The 21,625-nt window shown below is 43.8% G+C and overlaps 1 protein-coding gene across 1 annotated transcript in view; it reads left to right on the forward strand.

The window, feature by feature from the left end:
* LOC310995065 (uncharacterized protein) overlaps window positions 1-21,625 on the forward strand; it is a gene marked incomplete at its 3' end in the record, with an annotated part of 43,945 nt that overhangs the window by 4,919 nt on the left and 17,401 nt on the right. Inside the window, exons 2-4 of the mRNA XM_083983994.1 lie at window positions 10,654-10,821; window positions 17,900-18,113; window positions 19,026-19,188. Of these exons, the coding sequence (XP_083840120.1) occupies window positions 10,654-10,821; window positions 17,900-18,113; window positions 19,026-19,188 (545 nt within the window). The remainder of the gene's footprint in view (window positions 1-10,653; window positions 10,822-17,899; window positions 18,114-19,025; window positions 19,189-21,625) is intronic.

Here is a 21,625-nt window from a genome sequence, read left to right on the forward strand (position 1 = left end):
TGCCATGGCGCTGGGGAAGGAATCTGAGTTAGCTGGACTGTGGAGAGAAGCAGTGACCCTGCAACTGCATGTGCCACTTCAGCCTGTAAATGCCGGGCTTTGTGGGAAAAAAAATGGACTGTTTAAATCAGCCTTAATGCCTGATAACTACAACACGGGAGATTAAAAAAAACATGAAAATATGCAGAACATGAGTTTGACCCTGAGATCCTTTGTGCATTTTTTTTTTGCCATATCCTGATCTGGACAGTATATTCTCTCTTTCTCTTCCCCCTCTCACCCTCTCTCTTTCCCCAGACTAATTAAGGGTCAAATAATTGTTTTGTGCCGCTCAATGGTTCTCTGTGCTCATGACACAGTGTGCTTGATTTGCAGCCAGTTGCAGATGGTTTTTCTCCCAAAGGTGTTTACAAAAGATGAAACTAGACTAGACAGAAACTAGACAGAGAGAGAAATAAAAAAAAAAAAGAACCAAAATGGAGGCAGGAAGCTGTGGGTTTCAACATGTCAACACTTTAGTTTTTTCTTAACGTCAGCTTGGACGTGCCACCTCGGGACGCATCATGGCGCCCGCCTGCTCCTCCATGTTGGTCTGCAGCAGGCTCCGAGGCTTTGGAGCTGGGAAACAGTGCTGTTCTCTGTAATGGGGCATTATAATCATTGAGCATGGAAAGCAATGTATGACTCATCCTTTCCAACCCCATTCCCCCCTTCCCTTCTTCCCTTCCCTTCCCTTCCCTTCCCCATGCAGCCGGAGCTTAGCCACAGCCTGGGCAGCAGAAACACTGAGTGTAAGCATTTTTTCCTGTCCTGCAAAAAAAAAAAAAAAGGGAAAAAAAAGTGGGGGTAGGAGGAAATACAATGGTTTGTCGGTTACTCCCACTTTGCAAAGGCAGATGTATTTCTATTTTTACTTTTATTAGGTGATGAAATTAGTAAGAGCCTGAACTGGAAAACAATATTTTGTAATGACGCCAATTTAATTCGTTTTGGTTTTGTCGCAACAAGCCAAGAGATTGACCACAAACACCATGTTGTGCATGTGCTGAAGGATATAATATGTCAGACAAATGAAGAGACGGCTCAGTGCCAGGATGAACGAGTGCTGCAGGAACCCACAGTCTGTCTGTCTGTCTGCTGAGACATGAGGAGGTTAAGGTTAATGGAGCAACAGTAAAAAAACATATTGGCAGCCGACTGTATCGTCTTTTGTCGTCTCTATGATTGTGTTTACACGCAGAAAAGACTGTGGTTGGTTGACGAAGAACCAGAAAAAGTTGTTGCCAGGGATCAAAAACGGCAAAACCAACCAGGCCGTTATTAGGATTCCTCATGAGACACAATTAGCAAAAAACAAAACAAACCAAACTTGTTTGTTTTCTCTTTTGACTAAAAACATTTCGTCTTATAACCTCGAGACATGGAGACAATTTGGGTTTGGGTATAAATCAGCACCGACTGCGGGTCAGGGAGTTCATTCGCTCGCTGACTTCTGTGCAGCCACAGGGTTCATGTTCATGTTGCTCAAGTTCCACACTCAGGAGATGAACTGATGGTTGGCAGATTATCGGAGAGATGGCAAACGTCCCCGTTCCCCCGGGTTCCCCTGTTGTGTTATTATCGCTGTACCTCAGTTTTAGTTTTTTTTTATGTTTTTCCATTTTTCATCTTTCATCACTCCCTCTTTACTGTCGCTGTCCATCCTCTGTGGTTTCCTGTCAAAATAAAAGCCCATATGCAACCTGAGATGACGCTGCAGCTCTTGATGCATGACTCACTTTTGTCTCAAGCTGTCAGCATCCATCAATAGAAGCATCAGCATCAGGTTTACCTCCACTTGTTGCTTATGTGGCAAGAAAAAAACAAACTTGGATCGATTCCTGAGAGGCACAGGAGAAGCTTCATTGTTGTTTTGTTTTTTGTATTTATTAGACTCAGTTTCATTGTTTTGGTGCTGGCTGCAGTAGCCTAATGGTTATCTGTGAGGCTGGCTGAGAGGAAATGTCTTTGTAATGTCGGTGCTGCGGGGTCTTTCTTTTATCATGGATTTCTAGACTAGAATGTGCAGGAAAAGATAAAAATAGGCCGAAGGGAAATAGAGTTGCTAATGGAGGGTTAGACAAAGACAGAAGAAGAAGGAGAAGAAGAAGGAGAAGAGGAGATGAGATAGCGGCGTTCCGCTGCTCGTGCCTGGAAAGTACCGCTCCTGTAGCTCCTTAATGTAAAATGAGCGTCCAGAGGTGCACCGTGGAATCTCTTGACTCAGTTTTTCCATCTTCGTCTGTGGCGGACGGTCAGACAGTTGATTTATCTTCACCGCTGTGAGCTGCAGAGCAGAGACAGTGAAGTAAACCATCTGGTATTCCCCCCCCACCCCCTCCAAACCCCCCCACTGTTAAAGCCATAAGCGTCCGGCCGGCTGAAGTACACAGGAGGAGCTGTGGTCAGAGAAAACTCTCTGTTCCCCGGATCGTCTTTCAGAGAGAGAGAGAGAGAGAGAGACGGTACATCTGCAGGGGAAAGGTGTGAATAACATGCAGGACCAGTAGGACGTCTCTGCAGGACTTTTAGTTTTTTATTATGAGTCTGTCTCTGCAGAGCTTTCTCATGTCATTTCTCTGTGTTTCCTGTCATTTGCTGAACGAGGCCAAAGTATCTGGTGATTAACATCAGAATGAGCCGATCGTCACCAGGGAAATGGAAGGCATTACGGGTGTAAACAGAGAGATCTCTCCTCTCCTCTCTCCTCTCCTCTCCTCTCCTCTCCTCTCCTCTCATTTCTCCCTCTTCCTTCCTGTTGCTGCTGCTGCTGCTGCTGCTGCTTTCACGTGCAGCTCTCAGCCGAGGTCACTGGGTCAGTGTCCTGAAAAAGTCTGGATTAAAGTTTTGGCCGACGAAATGAAAACTTAACTGATGCTGGCATGTGAGCTCGTTCAGCTACAGGCCTCATTTCACTTCACTCTGAGTTTGCCCCACATTCAGCCTGATGGTCAAACACGAAGGAGGCTAAATGCTACAAGGGTTAGCATGCTCGGAGCCAGACTGTGTTGTAAAGTCAATGCAAAATGTTTCCTAATGGTTTTCTGTTGCATTTCTGTTTGAGTTGACCAGAACCCTCGGGTCGGACTTTTGCAGCTTTTTACTAAAATATAAGATACTTAAAGCCGTTGTCGTGCAGCATTCATGCAGGCCACAGGTTGTTGTTCGTGTCTGTGCAGCAGCCTGAGCCCCAGTTTGAGCCTCGCTGGCTGCTGTCGGAGCTGCAGCAGGACGTTCGGCTGCCAGGAAGTGTCTCTGTGAAGTCGTCAGTGGGTTTAATGAAGCTGAGGTGTGGAGGTGTGAGTGATCGCTCGCCACCTTCGCTAACTCGCATCTTGTCCGGGCTTGTGCTTTGCATTAGTTTACTCATGTGTTGCAGCGGTGTGTTCGTTCATAAGAGAATGTGTGTGTGTGTGTGTGCACTGTGTTCAATCTAGCAAGTCTAATACCTGCAGTATGATTCCCAGCTCTGGTCACATGAAGCCCAGACGCAACAAGTTAAGGTCAGTGTTGATGGACATTTCCCTCCGCCTCCTCTTGGCCTGGATACTTCAACGCTTTAGTATTTTGTGTGTGTGTGTGTGTGTGTGTGTGTGTGCCAGAGATGTGTTTCCAGCTGTTTGATCCCGGGCTGCCACGCCTGGAACAGAGACCAGCGTGCACATCCATAAACCTTCTTCTTCAGAAGAGTTGAAAGACTCTAATGAGATAAAACTTTCACCTTCAAGCAAGAAAATGAAACTTAACCACGTTGCAGATACTTTACATTTAACGAGCTTGAGGGTGTGTTGTGTGTGTGTGTGTGTGTGTGTGTGTGTGTGTGTGTGTGTGTGTGTGTGCTCACATGCAGGTGTCTGCATGAGAAGCTCCTGCATGTTTTACTGTATGCAGAAGGAAACAGTGAATACAGTGGGGCAGCCCAGGACAGATACAGTGATACTCAACATTTCCCCCAGCGTGAGGCGGCCGTCATGCTGCTGCAGCTGAATCTGGCTCTCCTTTTTTTTTTATTGCTTATGAATTCTGCTTTTAATTTAGAAGAATGTCCTATAATGTCTTTTTTAAAAGTTACACAGTCTCACTTTAAGTAATTAGAGTCAGGGCTGTAATTGTAACCTGCTGCATTCACACTGAGGTGAAACGTTTTATAACCACCAGGTGAAATAAAATAAAATAGAATAGAAAAAAACGATTTGTTAACACTTTACTTGAATAGGTATTCATAATATTGACATAACACTGTCATAAACATGAGTGAATACTTATGATAGCTGTCGTTAAGTGTCATTCGGTAAGTTATGTCACTTTTAATGCAAAGTTGACATTGTTTGAGATGTTTTTGTTCGGACAACTTGACAAAAAGACAATTTAAACTGTCATAGCAGACCTGATTGCCAAACTATAAAAAGTATGTCAAGTTCTCATAACAAGGACATCTCAAATAATGTCTTATAACTTTGCATCAAAAGTGACATAACTTACCGAATGACACTTAACGACAGCTGTCATAAGTATTCATGTTGTGATGTTTATGACAGCTCATGGTTATGACAGTTTTATGTCAATCTTATGAATACCTTATTCAAGTAAAGTGTTACCAAAGAATTGAGTGAAGCGCTCTAGGAGGGGGAAGTCTCTCATTGGACATTCTTGTTTTTGGCCGTGCTGGTTTCCAGAGAGAGAGGGTCCTCTCTCTCCCTCTTTATGGCTGCTAATTACTCCTTGTCCTCAGCGCCAGGTCAAGCATGTGCCTGGAGAGTCAGGCCTCACTTCAGGAAGGGCTAGAGGAGGAGGAGGAGGAGGGTGGGGGGGCAGTGAAAGAGGGAAGAATGTTAATCCCCCCTCTCACCACCACTACTACCCCTCTAACTTGCCCCACACCACCATGAAAAAGCCCTAATTCACTAGTCCGGCACCTCCTCCTCCTGCCAAATGCAATGGTGTCGTCTAGAGTCAGTAAGTGTTGTTACAGAGAGTGTGTGTGTGTGTATGTGTTGCATTTATTGGAGATGAAAGGTAGATGGATGGATGATAGATGTACTGCAGGTACGGGGGAACGGGACGGGATCCACCACAGCGTTGGTTGGCATCGCGCCGAAATCTGAAGGATTATGAATCTGGCACTCGAGCTACTGTTCAGAAAAGATGGAGGTAGAAGGAGGGAGGGATGATGGTTGTAAAAAAAAAAAAAAAAAAAAAACACAACGTTTCATCACACTTAAAAAAAGAAAGAAAAAAAAAAGTAATTCACACTTTTACTATATACACTTTTTTTTAATGAATTCATTATGCTTTACTGTGCTGTAACCTCGTCCAACCCACGTCTGACAAACAAACCCATAAAAGGCTTAAACACTCCTCTCTCACCACTTCACATCAAAGATACAGCTCTTTTTTGTTTCTCTCACACTTATTTCTACATCACATTTACAGTTTTCCACTGTGCATATGGCCTGGAAATAAAAAATGAAGTGTAGGGCCTATACTTTATTGCATCTGAGACTGAGAGTTTATCCGTCATTACAGACAGTTTAGAAATGCTGAACACGGGGTTTTTCTGCAGCAAAGTAACAAGTTATGTCTTTGCTCGTGCTTGTAAAAAGCATTTTACCTGTGGAAGAGTGCTACGTTGTGTTGATGCAGGTAATAATATATGTATGAAACCCCAGGATGTTTTATTTGAGCTTCTAAGGTGAGCGTGTCGGCGGCTGCTGTGTCGTGTTCTGCTGCATGAAAGTAGTTTAAAGAGGGAAATGTACACAAGACCGAGTCATGTAAACAGTCTGTGTGTGTATGTGTGGTCAAGTATTTTTAGCATCTGGTGCCAGAGGTGTTGGTCTCTGGGGGGGGCGGGGGGGGGGGGGGACCGCCGTGTTAAGTGGGTAAACATCTCAGCGTAACAAGGTGGGACGTAGAGCCATACCTGTGGCTGAGGATGTGGTCAGGACGGACTCCCGCTGCAGGGTTCACCCGCCGGTGACGGAGGAGAAACATGAATGAATGAAGGTGTGTGAGAAAATGTAGAAGAGGAAGGAAGGGAGGGAGAGAGAGAGAGGGTGATAGGGTTTGTGTTTTACTGTAGGTCTTTGTCAGTTCTGTATTGGAGATTTTCTTTTTCTATTTTAGTTCCATGTATTGTTTTGTAGTTGTTGCGATCCGTTCCTCTTCCCACCTCTTCCTGCGAGCGGCTAATTGGCCCCCTCCACCTGGCTCGCCTCCAGGTGAGCAGAGGAGATCCTTGAATGGAAAAGAAAATGGAGTAATGATAACACTGAAAACGGAAATGAGGAAGTGGTGGAAGAGAGAGGGATAGATGGATGGAGGAGGAGGAGGGGAGGGGAGAGGGGAGGAGGGGTCCGGGTGACAATTGTTTCCTTCCCCTCCCTAAAAAAAAAAAAAAAGCTGCTGAGCTCCACGGGATTAGTCGGTGTCAGTGTGGATTAGCAAAAGCAACACTCGCCAACAGGGGTCGTGACACGGTTAGCATCGATTGGATGATCCTCGCAGACTTCCCCCACTTCCTTCTTCCTCTTCTTCTTCTTCGTCCTCTTCTCCTCTTGTTCCCCTGAGATGGCTCATTACTGTGATGTCATCACATCCATGTTGTTAGGATGATGCATCACGAGTGGAAGTTCTCCAACTCTTTCATCAGTGTTTGTGTCGTTGTCGTCAGGCAGGATAACAAGGCGTAAATGCAAATTCATCTTAATGCATCGATATGTATAAAGCACTATTGACATTATATATTATACTGACCTTTGACCTGACCTGTGGTTTGAGTCTGATTCTTATTCTCATGTTATTACTTGGGCAGATTTTTGGTCTCAGGCCTTTAAAGGTTCCTGACCAATTTTCATTCTCACTGTTTTTGGTTCATGTGTAATAAAGTTACATTGCATAAAGCAGTTTATTTGTACACTTGCGAAATCTCCCTTTAATGTAGATTTTTAATAAATAAGAAGATCATTTGAGATTAAATATTTGACTAGATTGAGAGTTGTACTTTAAACTAGTCAAATATATTTTCATTTGGATGTGTTTGGACATCGTGGTGTGAAGACAAAGTTGATATTCTAGCAGCTATATGACTATGACTGATGGTTGCTATGTTTTTTTTTTTAATCTTAATTGTATAAGGTCAGGTTTGAAGATGTGAGTGTGTGTACCTGTCCTCAGCCCAGTGTGTCTGGCTGCAGGACGCGTCCATATAAGGCGGTGGAGTGACTGTGTGTGTGTGGCAGGAAGAGGCTGCACAAGGATGAGTTAAGAGGAAGGATGGAAAATGGGATGTAACGGCCGATTGGTTACAACCGTCTGAGAATCACAGACGGACTTTTAATACTGCAGCTCTGCTTTAATCTGACCTCATGTAAAGCTCCATCACTTATACACTCGTAGTGTGTGTGTGTGTTTGTGTGTGTGTGTGTGTATTAAAGGGAAGGTTTGTGCCCATTCCTGTCCTTGTATGGACTCTCTCCTGAGCAGCTGTCAGTGATCAATTGATCTATAGCTGCTGGGATAAAGTGCTGCAGGATGTTGGCAGGTCACAGCGAACAACAGTCGGTGTCAGAGTCGACTGTTTGTTTGGTGGATTTTTTTATTTTACAGGGAACATTTGTGGTTGTCTGAGAGAAAGAGCGCCAAAAAAGAAAAAAAAACAAAAAACGGTGAGATTTGAGCCGTCGGTGAACCACAGACCTTGTTAAAAAAAGTCAGAATTAAATTAAAAACTTAAAAAACTGTGTCTGTGCCAATTTATGTGTCATTAAGTGTAGTTGTATTAGTGTCTGACTGTGAACCGAGAGCAGATCCAGACCAACGCTTTTGCTTATTAAGGAAATTCAGATGCAAATACAGATGCAGTTGGTCAATGAAGAGTATGTGTGTGTGTGTGTATATAAAATGCAGAGTGTTGTTTTATTAGTATCGCTACAGATGAATCCCAGCATCAGTTTGACAGGAACAGCTGAGGCGTTCAGGGGCCTGGATTCCTACATTCACACAGTCAATAGAGGTTTAATATTGGCAGTTAACTTCACTTTATACTGAAGGTTTATTGAGTGAACAAAAAACATTTCAGTTCTCTGCAAAAATGTAATTTCATCTGGTTTTTCTTGTGTGTGCCTTTCGTGCACCGAGCTGCAGAGTGTGAATAATAAACATTTACCAAACTTTTCAGACGTTTGTTGGAGCCTTGAATGCCTCAGTTGCTAAGCTACCAAAGACGACGAAATGTAGCGACTTTATGGACAAACTTTCTGATGAGGACAGTGAAGGACACACCGGTTGGACACGCCTTTTCTATGCTGACAAACATGACATACAACCATAGTTTAGTTTAACTTTATTGTCCACCGGACTGGACATTTATCTTTGGCTCCCCACATAAAACTACACAAGAAATGACAGCAATAGCAGCAGCAATAGGTTTTTTACAGGTAAATGAAGCTCTGCCATTTTTTTTTATTAAGTTACATCTTAGAATTTGTCGGATGATGTCATGATTGGTTAAATTAAAACATGGTTTCTGTAGCAGCAGCTTGGACGACCAATGGGCAGTGCATAAAAACATGTAAATGATGAATTCAGATGCATTGAAACACTGTAAATGTGAGTGATAAGAGAAGAGCGGGAGGAGAGACAGACTGCAAATGCAACACTGTGACATCACAAATATGCTAATTATCATATCATTATGTCACCTAGTATCTATCAGGCCCGTGACCCTCGCTTGTCGACCAATAATAAGCGACTGATCTGCCGTTGTGATGATGAATCACATTTAGCAGATTTAACATCTGACAGTTTGACGTACGACTCGACTCTCTCTCTCTCTCAGGGGGGACGAGCTCATTAAACGAAGCTCTGTCTTCATGTCGGGGGGGACGATGATGGACGTCCTCTCTCTCTGGCGCGCTGGTGGACGGCCGACTCCCCTGTCTGTCTCTTCTTCATTGCGAGTCGACGACAGACGGAGCCGTCTTGTTAAAGCTGCTCAGAGGGCCGGGGTGATCAGTGTTTTTACTCTCTCTTCATTTGTCCCCTGAAGCCATTTCACATTCTGCAGACTCACATTTGGTGGAAACGCACTGACAGAGTTAAGGAGAGGATGATAGATAGATAGATAGATAGATAGATAGATAGATAGATAGATAGATAGATAGATAGATAGATAGATAGATAGATAGATAGATAGATATGAGATGAGAACTTCCACATTCATCATCCTCTCATCCCATATTCTCCCCTTGAAATGGTCTAGACATCCTATAAACTGATATAAAGTGTGTTTATGTCTTCATGAGTAATGACATCACTCCTGATGTGCTGCAGTTGTCGTCAGGCAGATGTTTCCATTCATTAGAGATAAGTAATTCATGTTTTGTTTAAACAAACTTTCATGAGTCGAGTCTTTGTCTTTTCTTTTTTTTTTTTTTAGAACATATGCAACATGTAATCAGGAGAAAAAAAAAATCTTTTCCCACAATCCATCTGTGCAGCTGTGGAGCAACACGTGCAGCCAAAGTCTTCTTAAAAGGAAACCTCTGTTTGAGAATGTAGATTCCTTTCTTTTTTTTTTTAATTGATCCACGCTGCACGTGACTCATGTGTAATCACATCCAGCTGGAGGTCGTCGCCGGGCGAAGCAGAATGTACAAACACTTTTTTTTTTTTTTTTTTTTGCTCTGCCCAGTTGTGTTTCCTTCCTTTCCCAGCAGCCTTTTCACTCTCAGAGAGATGGATAGATGGATGGATGGATGGATGGATGAGGGGCTATTGAAAGTTTTCTCTGAGCGTTGTGTGTGGTCTTTACAGCCTTTACTGACACTAGGGCTTCTGTACCTGTAGGTGTATGTGTGTGCGTCCAGCAGCATGTTTGCGATTGTCTTTGTTTTATTTCTGAAACTGTGCCATAAAATCCTTCTGTTTGGTTTGTTTGCTCACTTCACTGTTTGTCCTGCTCTTAAAAAAAAAACTCCAAACCGTCCCTATAGACGCGACCCGGTGTCCTTTCTCTTTTTTTTCCTTTTTTTTTGGATGCTAATGTGTCTCATTGTGCAGCTTGTGTGTGTGTGTGTGCATCTGGCTGCAGGAACAGCTGTTTGTCCTGGGTGGTTTTGGCATGCGAGAGGTTGTGCGGTCCAGGGTCAAACCCCGTGTCACATTGTCCTGACCCAGTGTACTCCTGTGGTGGCCTGATTACAGCCGGGGCGAGCTGCCTGAAAGTGTGCTAATTGCACGGTTGTGGCCGAAAGGGGAAGGGCAGCGGTGGAGTTAGCGTCGGGGATGGAGGGGAAGGATGGGTTCCTGCTGCAGCTGCAACCCATGATCATGGGCTGATCTATAAATGGGCACATCTCTGTTTAGTGTTTAGTGTTGAGGGGATGACAGAAACAATCTTCCCCGAGCCGCGACTGTAAAGTTTCCTGCTGAGTAACGAGTGCGTCTGAGTCAGCACAAGACTGAAAATACAGGGAATCGGCCATAATGAGGGCTTCTTTAATATGCAGACGATGCTGGACTGCTGCTGTATCTATATATGCTCTGTATAAACAATATTTATAAATCTAACCTCCTTTTTTTTCTTCTTTTGTTTTCTCTTTCTCTCTGCAGCGGAACCAGCAGACCTCTTGAAGATTTTAGATTTTCACAGTTTACCTGATGGTGTTACAAAAACGACGGGTTTCTGCTCACATCGGAGGTCAACACAAGGACCCGATGTGGCTTACAGAGTATCCAAAGACGCCCAGCTCAGCGCCCCCACCAAACAGCTGTATCCAGGTGAGTACACTACACTATCTGTTTGAAAAAAAACAAACAAACACTTAAACACTTCATTAAAATCCATTAAAGGGATAGTTTAACATTTTGGCAAATGCCCATTGCCATAATCCCTATAGTTTTAGCAGTAGGTTCGTTACCTTTAATTGTCGGTGCAAGCTATTTTTAGAATGGCGGAGCAGAGCCGTGAGCTGCTCAGGGCTACGCTACAGAGGCTAATGGGATTTCTTGGTTTCCCTCATCAAACTCATCAAATACACAATCCAACAACTCCAAAACGCTCTGGTGGACAAGTTGTGACCTGCACATTCACCACACTATGAGATAATAACAAAACGTTACGAGACGGAGTCGATTTAGAGGCAAATTCATGCAAAACTGCTGATGCGCGTTGCCTTCAGGGACAGTTTTTCATCAAGCAGTCTCTGCATTTACCTCTAAAACAACTCTGTCTGGTAACATTCTGTTATTATCTCATAGCGTGGTGAATGTGCAGGTCACAACTTGTCCACCAGAGCGTTTTGGAGTTGTCGGATTGTGTATTTGATGAGTTTGATGAGGGAAACCAAGAAATCCCATGAGCCTCCGTAGCGTAGCTCTGAGCAGCTCACGGCTCTGCTCCGCCATTCTAAAAATAGCTTGCACCGACAATTAAAGGTAACAAACCTACTCCTAAAACTATAGGGATTATTTGCCAAAATGTTGAACTATCCCTTTAAAATCACATTTTCATTTCATTTTTTCCATCCTGCAACAGATGTTTTAGCTTTTCCAACGATCTTTAAACTTAACTCACAACTGGTCTCGTGCCATCTGTTCAGCTTTATGACCCTGTGCTCCACGTCAGTCACAGTAAACTGGGGGTAAAACATTTAAAACATGGCTGCAAAGCAATTTGCATTTTTTTTCCCACCTCAGCCTGTTCCTCCTTTATTCACTCTCCCTCCAGCTATAGGTTTTTTTTTCTTTATTAGCTCCCCCATAACTTGATTATTTATGTCAACTCCACCATTTGGTTTATGGGATTTTTTATGGGCTGACCCCTGCATGTGTCTCATCGTTCACACACACATACACTGGCCTGTTTACCCGTCACTAAAACACACACACACACACACAGAGCTGTATGTTTACATGTTTCACTGCTCTTGTAAACAAGTCGGAGATGAGACGTCGAGACGACTTTCAGCAGCAGATTTAACCCTCTGCTGCAAAGACGAAAAAGATACATGCATGTTAATTCTGTAATATGTGATGTAGTAGGAGGAGCTGCAGGGTGGAAAAGCAGTGAAAATAGGAGGTGGAGGGAGAGAGGGAGGGAGGGAGGGAGGGAGGTCTGGGGTTCCACTTCTGCCTTGTTCTATTGTGCTGACGTGGCTTTGGGTTTCTGCTCTGTGCTGCGCTGCAACTCCTACTTTTCCTCTCTCTCATCTCCTCCTCTCCTCTCCCTCCTTCTCTCTTTATTTTCCCTCCAGCGCCATCATTTTTCCCTCTATCATTTCTCATTCTATGCTGCTACTGCTTCACAGTGTTTCCTTCTCTTTCTATTTCATCTAAACTCCGTCTTCTGAACACCGAGACTGTGACTATACTTCTCACTCTTCTCTTTCTCTGTTTTCTGCACAAAATAGAAAACAATGATTCGGTCTAAGATGCAGAAAAAGGAGGAGAAATAATAATAATAACCCCTCCTCCCATCATATCATGTGAGTCAAGCCTCCTCTGACACCGATGCATTCACTGTCGTCCTCTCAGACGTTGCACTGGCCTTAGTGGACCTTTGATCCGTGTCATGGCTCTACTGTATACGTGCCCCCATCAAACAAATCCAGCTCGCTTTGAAGTTGTGTGACAGCACAGCCTCTGTTTGGATACACGTCCTATAATTACACACACATGCCACCGCCGATCATCCGCTGAAATAACAAGTCTGCATAAAACAAACCGACGGGCGGATGGACTTGGGACTGAGCGAGTTCATCATGTACTGTGCGCTTAAAGGTGCAAAGAGAATAAGTAGCTGCTTGTGGCTCAAAGGCCTTAAAACGCTTGTATAAGAGCGTGTGATGTGGTCCCGCTCTCACCTCAACATTAAGAAAATGTACAGCTAATATATTCCAGAAGGCAGCTGAACTTGTGAGATCATTTTATCCAGCTCTTTCTCTCTTTTTCTTTTTTTTCTTTCTCTCTCCTCCCTTTAACTAAGTTTGCTACTGAGTTATGACTTTGGCCCAGAGCCCGGAGGTACAGAGATGATCAGCAGCAGCAGAGCAGAGCAGCAGCCCGCCTCCTAATGGAAGAAGAAATAAATATCACACATAGAATAATAAAAAAAAAACACAAAGCCCCCCTTTAGTTATGTCTGTAATATTGGAAACAATGATAATAATAAAAAGCCACAACAGTAGCTGTGAGCGCACACCGGCCCGTGACCCTGTAAACCACAGACTGTCTGTGATGATGATGATGGTGATGATGTGTTGGAAAAGAGCGAGTGCAGACATGCGATCATTAGGCAAACATGTGGAAGGGATGATTCATGTGAAACTACCGAGACTGTGAAAACACAGGAGTCCTTTTACCTTTTTTTTAAAAATATTTTTTATTATGTGAATGAGAGAGGAGAGAGGAAACGGGGCGGCCATCTTTAACTTGTAAACCTCGTCTCAACAGTCTCTCCTCTTCTTTCCTTATGGCGAGTTAATGATGAACCAACACTCTGAGGTTTGATTTTTTTTTTAGATGCAGAGGAAGTTTCTTCGCCACAATGGACGTTAGCCAGTGTTAGCATAAAAAATAAAACTGCTAAAGTAGAAGAAGGATGCAGCTGCTCTTAATAGCGGAGACTTGGCCCGTGTCATCGACCTTGATGGCCACTGGACATTCAATCAGAGGCTTCACATTTCAAATGTCCAGACTATGATCACAGGCAGTAAACGCAGCACAGAGGTTCCTGTTGTTTGCTAACATGGCTCCAGAGTGACATAGTTAGGAAAAAAATACACAATCCAGTCCACACACACCACATGCATAGAAGACACATTTCAACTAGCCTGCAATTTTGGTTTTATTACTTTAGAGACTTTAGTGATGCACAACACCAAGGAATTCACCCTTGTTTTTCTTTTAGCATATCAATAAAAGATTGTTTATTAGCGATTAAATGAGTTCCAATATGACGATATCCAATAAGCAGTCATTTGGTTGTGATTATGGTCATAGTTTTTTATGATAAAGTTAAAATAAATCCTCTTATCTGCGGAGGTTTAATGACCTGAGTGGAAGAAGTGATTACATATCAATAGGACCTGATTGATTGATTGATTTTAAGGAGTTTAAAGGTCCAGGTAACTGATGAATCAGCTGGTTTTCCACATGTTTAGATCAACACATTATTATTATTTGCAATGATCCCATGCAGGCAACATTTTTACTGCTCTGCAGTCAAGTCCTGGAAAATGACAATGAAATGAATAGAAATAAGTAGAAACACTTTTGTTTTCCTGCAGAGAGGGCTGTGTGGAGCAAAACTTAGAGATAAAACCACAAAGTCAAGGATCATTGTTTCTCATCAATGCTAGGACTTCATTTCTATATCGAACCCAGAAGGTTTGAAGGCACAAAACAAGTCTGAACATCAGTTCTTGACGCTGATAGATGCTGATACTGAATCAGACGAGTAGGAAGTTGGGCCTTGTGCAAAAGAAATGCACTTTTTCTCTGCACATAATCAAAGTGACATACAAAAAAAAACTCAGAAAAAACATGTTTAAACTCAACTCCAGGTCTCTCCTCTCCATTAGATCCATTTACACTAAGGTTGTTCCACCTACACCCCCCCCCCCCCCCACCACACATCCATCTTCCTCTACACCACCTTTTGTCCATCGGTACAGGTAAACGCTCCTCTGCAGAAAAATGCGCAATCCTGCAGGAATGCTGCTCGTCTTAATACAGGAGGAGGAGGAGGAGGAGGAGGAGGAGGAGGGAGTTGGACACAGCGATGACTGAATGACCAATTACAGGACGCAGGACTTTCTACCCCATTTAGCTGCCTGTATGCACACTGACAGACGCTGCAGAGGACAACCCCACCTCTCCCCCTTCGCTCCGTCTTCATACCTTTCATGTGTTCTCTATGGGGCAGTGTGGGTGGCTGTCTCTCCTCACTATCAGCTCTGACTCGCTGGCCGTATCGAGCTTTATCTAATCAAACCCAGTGATATTTTTAAAGTAGGCTTTTTCTTCTTCTTTTAATAGTTTTTTTTTTACAAGCTGGAGGAAAATGAAGGTCTGTCTGTCTGTGTCTGATTGGCCGGATCGGTGCAGATGTCTGGACTCGTCTCTTGACTTTCCCAGTCTGATAGTGATAGGGATGGTGGTGCTGGAGCTGGAGCTGGTGGTGTTGGCTGCCAGGGTAAAAAGTCCCAGGACTTCTGGCACCGCAGCTCCTTTCCATTCCCACCATGATGTCCACACACACACACACACACACACACACACACACACACACACACACACACACACACACACACACACACACACACACACACACACACACACACACACACACACACACACACACACACACACACACACACAAACACACTAAATGAGGAATGAGTTATCTCTCATCTGGTGGCCTGAAGTAGCAGTTTGAGAGACACATTCCAGAGAAACCCGAGCTTTTCTTGACGACCCTTCCCTCCTCACCCCCTCCCTCCCTCCCTCCCTCCCTCCCTCCTCCTCCCTCCCTTCCCTCTCTCTCTCTCCCTCCTCACCCCCTCCCTCCCTCCTCTCCTCCTCTCCCACTTAGTTAAAAGGAAAGGTGCTCGTTTCTTCTTTCCCCTCCCTCCTCCTCTTCATCTGTCTTCTTCAATTTTCACTTTCTGTTCACCTCCGTCCTTCATTCATACCTCCCTCCTCCTCCTCCTCCTCCTCCTCCCTCAGCCTCAGGATGTGGATGATGCTCTCTCATCAGGGCGTCTCAGTTCGGGGGGGTGGGGGGGGGGGGCGACGACTGTGCATAAACATGAATCCACAAATGAGAACCCTCCGCTGTGTAAACGCCACTTAAAGAGTCGGACACGGTTTAATTTTGGTTCCGATTTCAAAAACAGTACTTTCAGCCGTTCTCACTCGTCCTCACTCACCACTTCTCCTTCTTCCTCCCCTTCTTCTTCTTTTCCTCCTCTTCTTCCCTTTTGGCCCTCACCTGACCTTTGACCTGCACACAAACAGCCTGTCCCTCCCTCCCTCCCTCCCGAGCCATGCAGCGCTGAGTCACTGTTTCTCCACACAGTGACAAATGCTGCCTCATCATCTGCTTTCTTTTTCTTTTTCTTTTTCTCCTCTACAGTTACACTTCTTTTCATATTCTGCTCTGCCAAAGCCGCCGTGTGTCTGTCTTCCTCATCAAACTCTCTTCCGTACAAGAGAGAAAAAAGGTTTTCTGAAGAGTTGTCCGTCTCATCCGTCTCTCTCCTCTCTCGTCTCCCCTCTCATGTTCTGTCTCTCCTGCTTCTCTCCTGTCGTCCCGTCCGACGATGCATCTGTCAAATTAAAGCCAATGTTTTCTCATATGATGCCAAGCTGAATTCCTGAGGGAGCGCACGCTGCCAAGGCATGTGCTCTCCGCATGATGTGATTCGGTGCACTGCTGCTGGCATTAATGAAGGAACGATGGAGAAGGAGAGGGCAGGATAGGAAGACCGGGGCAGGAAGGCAGACAGACGCCCAGATGCTGACTGGGTAAAGAAGAAGGAGAAGAAGGAGAAGGAGAAGAAGGAGAAAGTTTCTTTTCCACTATCTCCCCCCCCTCTCGCCACGCTCCGTCCTAACCTCAGGTTTCCACACCACATTCCCTCCGAGGCGTCTTCTTCCTCCGCGGCCTCTGATTGGCCACCTTAAACACAGGTCGCTCCAATTTCGCATTTTCCAGCCCGTCTCCTATAGCAGAGTTAAAGGGGGTTTGATGGCTACAAAACCACCGCAGCCACAAAAACCCCTTCCCTCTCTCACTCTTTCTCTCTCTTTTCCGGTTGTCTGGAAACTTCTGCCGTGCACATACTGAACCGGTCGGGAGCTGCTGCTGCTGCTGCTGCTACTGAAATCCAAGCTAATGTTAAACATAATCCCCAGAGCGGTTTGAATGCAGTCAGACTGCCTCTGTTTTTTGTTTTTCTGTCATCCCCCCCTCCCCAAAAAAAACCCAGAAGATCAGACGAGCAGCGCCCGCCTCAATTGTTGCAGTCCGACCTCTCTCTCTCTCTCTGCGTTTAAGCCGAGCAGCAGTCGCCTCAGATGGCTGGAAAAAGTCCTGAGACCACCACCACCACCACCCCACTAAGAGGGAGTCTGTCTGGCAGATGTGCCCCCCACCCCCCCAACACACACACACTCACACACACACTTAAAGTTAAAATGGAGGAAATAGTTGAGGCTGCACAGTGGAACCATGCAAATGGAGGAGAACGTCTGTTTCTAAAGCTTTTCTCTTTTTTTTAATGTGGTTTTAAAATACCGAATTATGATCGGTATTCCCATTCCCATTTCCATTTCCATACATATATATGATTGATAATTCCTTCTCCTTCTCCTACGTCCTGCTGGAGCGTCCTGACATCTGTTGGAGCGATCAGCTGGAGGAGAGGAGAGGAGAGGAGAGGAGTCTCTCTGGATCACATGCTTTTGTCATTATTCCTCTCATCCTGTGCTGAGCTGGAGATTCTCCCACTTCTTCTTCTTCTTTTTCTTCTGCTCCTCCTCTCGTCGGCCTTTATCCATTTCAGATTCATCCCATCCTCTCACATTTTTGGGCACTTCACAAATCACTTCCTCAAAGCCAACCTAAATGATCTTTGTTTTTTTAACATTGTTCCCATTAGAACTGACTATAATAACTTTTTTACTCCCTCTTCTTGACACCGTCTTCCTAAAATAATAATACGATTACAACATCTCGAGGACAAACACTGTAGTAGTATTTCATTCCTCTTACGATGACGAGTGGTAACCGTTCCAAACTTGTTCTTCCGTCTCCATCCAAACCTGTCCTCTCTCTCTCGTGTCCTGCCAGGTGATGTGTTCCCGGAGGACTTTTCCATCTTGGCCACGGTGAAGCCCAAGAAGGGCAGCCAGTCCTTCCTGTTGTCTGTGTACAACGAGCAGGGCATCCAGCAGCTCGGCCTGGAAGTGGGACGATCCCCCGTGTTCCTGTACGAGGACCACACGGGTCGACCCAGTCCAGAGGACTACCCCCTCTTCAGAGGAGTCAACCTTGCTGATGGAAAGTAGGTGGACCGCTTCCTTTTCTCCCTCAGATCAGAGTTTGATCAGTTGATCTGTGCTGCACCTTCTAGAGCAGGTGTAGCTTTTACACTGCATTTTTTAACCTTATCAGTGCATATCTATTTTATTTTTTTATTTTTTTATAAGTCAAAGTCAACTTTATTACTGCAATACCGCTATATATACACGCTATGATTGAAATTATGTTTCTCTTACATCCATGTTGCCTTTAAAGGGGAACTATGCAAGTCCGGTCGTTTTTCCACTGTGTTGCTAACCCTCCTCTCGGCCATGTGCATTTGTTTTCAATCCATGGAGCGAAAGTGGATAACGTTATATATCATATACGCGTTACAATGTGTATATTTGTGGAGTCTGTAAAACTGAATCTGTAAAAAAAACAAAACAAGAGATTATGGGTTACGGGGCGCGTTTGTGTTGAGTTGATCTTGCAGGATTAGTTTTCAGCCAAGAGACACTAGGTGGTGTCTCTTGTTATAAGTCATTTATTTAACCATCACTATTACTCCAAAGCTGTTTAATTAAGGTAAAAATGTAGCATAGTTGAGCTAAAAATCTTGCATAGTTCCTCTTTAAATAACATCTAAAGAATAATATGTATGGTGCAAATGGATGTACACAGTGCAAAATACATTATCAGTTTTCATGTTATGGTGCAAAGAAAGAAGTGGTTAGTGCCAGTAGTCTGTGCATGATATTGTGCATTTAATCCTTTAAACATAGTGTAGATTACAGTGTCCTCCTGTTGTGTCACAGTAAAATGAGGATGGAGGCCTCTGGCCCCCCGATCTCTTAGGAGTTTTGTTATTAAGTGGGCGGCGTGTAACCTGGTAAGTGTGTGAATGAACTTCCTCACCTCCCCTTTTTTCTTGCTTTTTCTTTTTTTTGTTTAGGTGGCATCGAGTGGCCATCAGTGTGCACCAGCAGACCATCACCCTCATTCTGGACTGTAAAAAGAAGGCCACCCAGAAGCTGCTCCGAAGCCCCAGCCCCATCATCGATACCAAAGGAATTATAGTGTTTGGAACTAGAATACTTGATGAAGAAGTCTTTGAGGTAGGAAGTTACCGCACTCCTATAATCTTCTGTCTATCTTTCTATATATGTTTGTCGTATGGCTGTTGTGTTGTCTGGTCTCTATTTAATGACTGGATCAGGTCGAGACATTTTTGCCACATTCACTCTGACTTTCTTCCAAACTGGATTGTGGGAAGACGGATGGGAAAACTGATTTATAGCTTTGACAGCGGATGCATTTTTGCATCTCCAATTATAAGCTATTTCAAGGCTGCAATAAACACCAGGCCGACATGACTTTTTGACTTAAAGATCCCATACATACAGTATAAAGGTACTGTAGACGTTTGTATCAAAGCTCCATACAGTATAAAGGTAGATGTTTGTGTTAAAGCTCCATACACTATAAAGGTAGATGTTTGTGTTAAAGCTCCATACAGTATAAAGGTAGATGTTTGTGTTAAAGCACCATACAGTATAAAGGTAGATGTTTGTGTTAAAGCTCCATACAGTATAAAGGTAGATGTCCATGTGTAGTGTGATTATAAAGCAGCTCTAGGTTCTATATTAATACTGTGAAAGTATCAAAGAAATGCTCACAGCCTGTATTCAGAAACTGAGCCTTAAAACCAGCCGTCAGGACTTCCTGTTACTTTATGATGTCACAACAAAGCAGTCACCCAAAGCCCCACCCACAACCTGGACACAAACATCCATCCAACACTTGCAGGATTTGGTCTTTCTGGAATTTTATTTTGAAATCTGCTCTATTTTTCTTTTTCTTTATTGGATCACTCAGAAAAAGGTCGACCAATGAAAAGAAAGGCTCAGATTCTCCTCTCTTCTGATTGGCTGCCACCAACCTGTTGTTACTAGAGCTCCAGAGCTCCAGAGACAGAGACAGAGAGAGAGATGAAATGACACTGAGATGGTTTATGATCATTTAGTGAACCACAAATATATCTTCTGGTGGATTAACCTCTCAAATAACACACAGGAGAAATTATGAAATATTTTTTAGACAAAAGCAAATTAGATTCTTGATTTTTACAGCTGCATGTGGCTGTGGTGCACATGTCGGTCGGCCTCAGAATGCAGATAGTGGTGTCGGGGCGGCCACATCCTCATTAGATGTGTTGATTTAGCTCGCTGAGCGTCACATTTACTGTCACAAACCTCTGCCACCCACTCATTCAAGTCACTTCACATCACGTCTCCTCGACACCACTGTAAATCAAAAAAATGTAATTTAAAGGTGCCAGATCATCTTCCGCAAAGAATGTCGTGTAGAAAAAATACTTCTGTTTCCAATCTGAGCCTGTGTAATTGTTTGCTCCTCCAATTTCTACATCTGCCGACGCTGTTTTTAAAGTTTCACATGCCGCAAGAAAGCAAAAAAACCTCCAAGTCAAAGTGTGGTTGTATATTATATATATATATATATCTGTCTGTGGTGTCAGCGTCTGGATCCCATTGCAGTATTTTTGTTTACAGAGGTTACAGTATCAGCTTTCCATTCATCATTAGAATATGAGGGCTTTACCTTTTTCCTTTCTGCTTTCTTCTTTTTTTTTTCTTTTTTTAAGAGCTTTGCAAGCAGGAGATGAAAGATTAATGGTAATCTGACGAAGCCTTTTGGGGATTTATAGTATAAGACCTGCAGGAACCTGATGTGCATCATAACATACAGCAATACAGCAACTTTTATTTATTTGTTTATTATTTTTTTTTAGTTTTTAACCCAGTGTGAAGAATCAGAATTAGTTTGCATGGTGCCTATAACAAGCTATTGTGTGGGGGTATTTGTGGCTCTTAAACATGACCCCTGTGAGGGACACACACACACACACACACTCGGAACACAAACACACACACTGAAAGAGAGAGAGAGAGAGAGTGAAAGAGGCACAAGGCACAAGGAATAGTGTTGTCTTTGTCCCGTCGGAGTTGTGCTTGTTTAAAGGGGGATTAGTCTGCGAGGCTGAGGCCCTCAATAATAATTAGTAACAGAGGCTGACTGATGTGACTGATGCTGAGCCAGCTGACCTTTGACCTCGCTGCTGCTGCTGCTCGACGAGAGCGCACAAAAAGACAGAAATATGACATCACTGAGGTCGGTCAATAATAGGCCAGTTTGATCGTTGTATGATCATGATTGTATAGACAATACTGTTATGTAATTATATGTATGTATGTGGCTCAGGAGCTGCGGTGGTTTATATTACACAGCTTCTGCTCATATTTCTAGTGTAATAATAGGCTTTAATGAGGTGTAAGTACAGATGTTTTAAAAGTTATTACCCCTGCTACCCCCTTTACACCTCATGGATGTTGCCAAGGGGCTAATTGCTCCATAGCATTAACTCATCACAATAACGTTGGCGGCAGTCGAGCCGAGGTGATACCGTCCGTCCGGGACACTAATTTTGTAAAAAAAAAAAAAAACCTAGTTATCGGAGCACGCTCACACCGAGGC

The sequence above is a fragment of the Trachurus trachurus genome (genome assembly GCF_905171665.1).
Source record: "Trachurus trachurus genome assembly, chromosome: 12".
Lineage (NCBI taxonomy): Eukaryota > Metazoa > Chordata > Actinopteri > Carangiformes > Carangidae > Trachurus > Trachurus trachurus.